Source organism: Akebia trifoliata, chromosome 9 (assembly GCF_017979445.1).
Source record: "Akebia trifoliata isolate Shusen 1 chromosome 9, ASM1797944v1, whole genome shotgun sequence".
Lineage (NCBI taxonomy): Eukaryota > Viridiplantae > Streptophyta > Magnoliopsida > Ranunculales > Lardizabalaceae > Akebia > Akebia trifoliata.
In genome coordinates, this window is record NC_141383.1 from 3,993,145 (window position 1) to 3,998,931 (window position 5,787).

The window sequence follows — 5,787 nt, forward strand, 5'->3', positions numbered from 1 at the left end:
GTGCTTGTATTATATATTTTTCTTTATTGTGTGATGATAAATAAATGTTTATATTTGAAAAAGTATAATAGAATATTTTCTTGATAAAAATGATAAATTGATGTATATTATAATTGCTTACTATTTTTTATTTTATCATTATTCAAATGTTATATTATGATAAAACCTGTATTATTTAAATATTCAACATGATTATATGTTGAATGTTGTGACTAAATGTAGAACTATATATTTTTTGTCGAGTAACTCTCCATTACTCCCCATTACCCAATTTATGAGGAGTCGTACGAAGAGATTTCTGAGGAGTCTTATGATAATGAGTTGCAGCCTCCATATATTTGATGATTGTCATAGAGTTTAACAGTTGGTTATATTTTATATTTTGAGAGACTTGTATCTGTTTGGAGGTTGTCTTTTGAGGTTTGAATGTGGATTAAGAATATTATCGATGTTAGTTTTTACAAACTCTGATTATTATTTATTAATTATATTTTTTGTTGCATTAGAACTGTTAAACAAGAGTTTTTATGTATTATTATATGTTAAAATGGGTTGGGATTGTTAATCATGTCTTGAGATCTACTAGAAGAATCCTTGGGATTCGTGTGGGATTTTGAGGGTATGACAACTTTGGTAAAAATAAAAATGAGAATCTACTTCTCGGCCACTAGGGGTCGACAGAGGCAGTAAAGGCAGTGAAATTACATGTCTCATTTCCATAGCTTGACTCTTCAGAATCACTTTCATGGTCTAAGTCATCCCAAGTAGTGTTCAGTGCCTTGGACTTTGCTTTCCTTTTCCTAGAGAGGCAATCAATTGAAATATGTCCAAATTTTTTACATTTGTAGCACTACATTGATTTAAGTCTAAATTCAGGATTTTTTTTTTTCTTTTCAAATTTTCTAGACTTATCATGGGACTTTAGCTTATCTCTGGAAGGTTGACCTTTTCTAAGTGACTTACCATTTCTCGACTTAAGGATTCTTTTGAAATGTTTGATCAAATAAGCTAATTCCTTATCATCGATAAGTCCTATTCATTTGACTCTTTAGAATTAGCCATTGAACTTTTAAAAATAATGTTTTTTGTCATCTTGGGAGCTCGAAGATTTTGTTCAAACGTCAATAGATAGCCAACAAGCTCATCCAAGATTAGAGAGTTCACCTTCTTATTATCTTCTATATTGTGACTTTGGGAAGAAATCTCTAAAGAAAAGATTGTAGAAGTTTCTTAACCACCTTGGACTCCAGAATGATTTTTCATAGATTGTAACTAGAAGTGACAATGTCTTTAAGTTTTGCATAATTATTCTTTTATGTATCATCACAAGAATGTCTCAAGCCTGTTTAGCAGTGTTACATTTAGAGATACGATGAAATTCATCAGGTATAACGCTGTTAAATAGAGCATTCAAAACTTTATCATTCCAATTGCAAGTTTCAAACTCTTCTCAAGTCCATTGAGGTTGAGGTTTTTCAATTTCTTTACCTTCACTAGAAATGGTGTGAGGTGTCCAACCGAAATCTATGGTCATCCAAATTCTTTCATCTAGTCTTTGAAGAAAGGCTTCCATTCCGATTTCCAGTAGGAAAAAAGTTAGATCCATCTAATAGTGGAGTTTGCAAAATATTACCACCTTCATGAGATTTCATATTCACTCAATTTTGAGCAAGATCACGATTCAACCTTTTAAACTAAAGAAGTGAACTTAAATCTGTTACCAAGTGAGAATTGCTCAAAACAATAATTATGGAATTTGATTAATCAATGTACCTAATCTACCAGGAATTCATGTAAGGAAGAATTAAATTAGAAAAACATGCAACCACGACGTATAATTTTTACATGAATCTTTAGGGAAAAACCATGGGACCAAGTCCAGAACAATTCAATATAGAATTCCGAGTTTCCAAAAATTACCCATGCACAAGACGACAGACAAACTCAAATCCATTATCCACCTCTTTCTTTCTTTACCACGCCTTTTGTTGAATTCCACGAAACACTCTTATAATCTCGATTTCCTCACGATCTAAATACACGAACCGCAACACTCGATTCCACAAGCAACACAAATAAGATTCTCACTTTGGTTGTGTTGAAATTTCTCAAACACTTATCAATAAGAATTGAATTTTAGGTTTGTGAATTCCAAGGGTTTCTTAGAATAGATATAATTTTTTTCTTCCATAAATTCTCTGAGAAATTTTTTTTATGTGTTCTTGTGTGCCTTACAAAAACTTTAGGCAAAAGTCCCTTTATAGAAAGAAAACAAAGTGTTTTACATGACTTAAAACTATTAAAAAGTTAGAGTTTTTTTTGCGTAAAAAAATAATAACGACCGATTGATTGACAGGGAGGGATGATCGATCAATTGGACTCTCGTAGTCGATTGATCGATACGTAGTAAAAACATAAAATAGTTTGTTTTTTCTTTCTTTTGAAAATTCAAGAACAATGAACTTTTTTTTATGAAAACTTCTAATCATCTAAGGTTCTAATAATTATCTAAATCACTTATCATCCTTACATGGAATCCAATGGTCTTCAATCTTTGCGTTTATCTTGCACTTTGATCTCGATCGTAGTTCTTGAACAAGGAGATAACTAAACTCAATTGATTTTGGAAATATAACTTTGCTAACACAAATTATGAAAATAATTTCCTAAACCAACAACTCTTCGACTCCGTGACTAACCATCACTACGTGAAAATTGGAAAATTCGACAGAAAAATTTGACGGGCCAAGGCCCACGATTTTTAGAAACTGAATATTGACAGTCTAAGACCGTCAAAATTCTAGATATTCCCAGATTTGACAGCTTAGAGCTATCGAATTTCTCCCATTCTTCATTAATTTGACAATTTCGGCCAGTTGAAAAAAAAAATTGGCAATGAAAAATTCGACACCAATTCAACCTCTTTGTCCGTCGAATTTTATGAAATTTGACGGCCCAAGACCATCAAATTTGGGCATTTTTCACATTGTGCATTGGGCTCAAACCCAATCCACTTCTTACTTTGAAAGGAGCAAACTACTCTCTGCTCCTTGGCCAACGTTAGGCTCAAGCCAAATCCACTTCTCACCTTCCTTGAAAGGGATATCCTAATGCCTCCGTAGAAACTCTGATGCCAAGATTAGAGATTTTAACTAAACAAATTATTCCAACCATAGTTTTAAAACTCTAAAACTCACTTGACTCGAATGTCCATCATGTCGAGTCAAGTAGATAGTTCACGAGTTGTATCACACTCAAATAAAAACATATTAAATTTATAATTATTTAAAAGAATTAATTTTAAATTTTATTTTTTCTCTAAAAGAAATTAAATCTCTATATTACTCTATCAAAATTTTAACCTAACTCGGTGATTTCTCAAGTTGTCTCAGTCAAGTCTATGAGGGTGATTCACAGACTTGACTCAACAATTAAGTTCCATCGGGTTTGGTGTGTGTATGTGTGTGTGTGTGGGTGGGGGAGGAGGTGTGCCACCATGGAATCCTATCTTAAAACTATGATTCCAATTACAAATAACTTAGTTTATTTGCCTCATCACTAGGTCTCACACCTATAATTCATAGTTTGTCATAACTCCATTCCAAGCTTAGGTGGCCCAAATGGTGCTGAAGGTTCAAGACATGTAGTGTTAGAGACCCTCCAACTCTTGAAAATCACAAATGTTATGTGTAGATCTTTATCCTATTTAAGGCACTAGGTTCTTCTAGATATCTTACATCATTGGACAAGATAAATAAAAGGAAAAAAATGAGGGGTTAATCCTTATCTCTTGGTCCCCTTTAATTGCAACATGTTTGGGCGCCATAATTTCCCTATCTCAAAATATACTATAAAGATTCAAGTTCGGAGGTGGCAAAAAATTTTCAATGAGTATCAATGTGATGTAATTCTTTTTTATCTAGGTTTGGGACCAACAATGTAGTATATAACGACAAATTACTAATCGTATCTAATTGGAGAACTAAATGCCTAAAGCAAGACAATTTTTTTTTACAATTTACTTCTATTCACATTAATTCAAGTTTGCATACAAGAAAGGCAAAAAAAACTAAGGATGATATAGTCAACTAGTTTTGACGATGAGCAATGTAGTTCGCTAAATGGTACAACGGTGCAGCCTTCGTGCTATTGAAGTACGAAAGCTCCTCCATGGCTTGCACCACAAGTCCATTAGCAAACTCTCTAGCTTTCTGAAGTCCCATCAACTTAGGATACGTAGCCTTATCGCTTGCCAAATCCTTCCCGGCCGTCTTCCCCAGTTCCTCTGAAGACTTTGTAATGTCCAAAATATCATCCACCACCTGAAACAGCAAACCTATGCACCTAGCGTACTTTCGTAGCCTCTCCTCTTCTACTACTTGTCCTCCTCCCATAATCGCTCCACACACTACTGAAGCTTCTAGAAGCTTCGCTGTCTTGTGCACATGTATATACTCCAATTCACTTAAATCGACCCCTTGCCCCTCACTAGCTATATCAACAATTTGACCTGCCACAAGCCCTTCTGACCCAACAGCTGAACCTAACTCGACTATGGCTCGAACCACTCGGTCCAATGACACATTTATGGTTCGAGCTGCCACGTGCTCGAAGGCAAGAGAGAGAAGTGCATCACCAGCAAGAACGGCCGTTTCTTCACCGAAGGCTTTATGGTTAGTGGGCTTTCCACGTCGAAAGTCGTCATTATCCATGCAAGGGAGGTCATCGTGGATGAGTGACATGGTGTGTATCATCTCGAGTGCACAAGCTATAGGAAGTGCCATTGCCTCATCACCTCCTACTAACTCACAAGAAGCAATGCATAATATAGGACGGACACACTTTCCACCCGCAAGAAGCGAGTATCGCATTGCTTCATGAATCTTCAATGGGTGTCGCAAAGGGACCGCTTCATCTAGTGTCTTGTGTACTCGTTTTGCCTTCGTAGTCATGTAATCCTCAAAATCAAATATCGTTGTCGGACGGGTTTGTGGCTCAATGATCAACCGTTGGGCTAGAGCTGATTGGATCGATCGAGATGGTGCGATGTGGGTTGCTTGGAACTTGAAGGAATCAAGCTCAAAATGACCAACATGAAGTTTCATGGTGTTTTTGTGGCCAAGTACAGGGAGGTTTTTGAGAAGAAGAGAGTTATCATAGGTAGAGAAAGTTGCAAGGAAGGCCATTGAAATTGAGACTGTTGAAGAAAGAAAGTTGTGTGGGATTGTGGATGATTTCATAAGCAATTTGAAGGCTAGTTTTTGTGCCAAAGCTTCTCCTAATGGTTATTCCTTTTGATGCTATTTGGATTCTAGTGCTCAATTTTAATAGCTAATAATGCTCTACTCTCTTGTGTACCAAAATGAAACAAGAATATTTTAAAAACCAAACTGATGATTGATCAAAAAATTCTCAAATTCATCGAAACCATGGTTGGACCAATTTATATTACCATTTTATTTTTAGAAAAAAATATCCTTTCCTCTGAATTACCTTCATTTATTTTCATAGAAAAATAAAATTCATAAGAACCGATGTTTCATTGGCCAAACCAATTTTATTACAAAGTTCGGTCGAGCTTAGTAAGACCGTTGATTCGCTTCGATCCAATTTTTAGATCACTGTAAAATACAAAATAATTAAGCAAGCTTAAATGAATCTATTTTACTTATCAGATGATCGTAACCATATGTTTATCTGACTTTGTGGATCCTTTGACCCATCGTACTATCGTGATCATCTGGTCCGTCACATCGTCAAATATGAAGTTACATCAAGTTGAATTTT

General features: G+C 35.1%; 1 protein-coding gene across 1 annotated transcript; it reads right to left on the minus strand.

The window, feature by feature from the left end:
• Positions 1-4,088: 4,088 nt before the first annotated feature.
• Positions 4,089-5,190, minus strand: LOC147394122 (geranylgeranyl pyrophosphate synthase 7, chloroplastic-like). The gene has a single exon (XM_086454112.1). The coding sequence runs from the start codon at positions 5,184-5,186 to the stop codon at positions 4,089-4,091; it is 1,098 nt and encodes a 365-aa protein (XP_086310238.1). The 5' UTR covers positions 5,187-5,190.
• Positions 5,191-5,787: the final 597 nt, after the last annotated feature.

What these genes read in the sequence shown, in the direction of transcription:
- LOC147394122 (XM_086454112.1), bottom strand. Translation starts at nt 5,186, where the DNA reads ATGGCCTTCCTTGCAACTTTCTCTACCTATGATAACTCTCTTCTTCTC.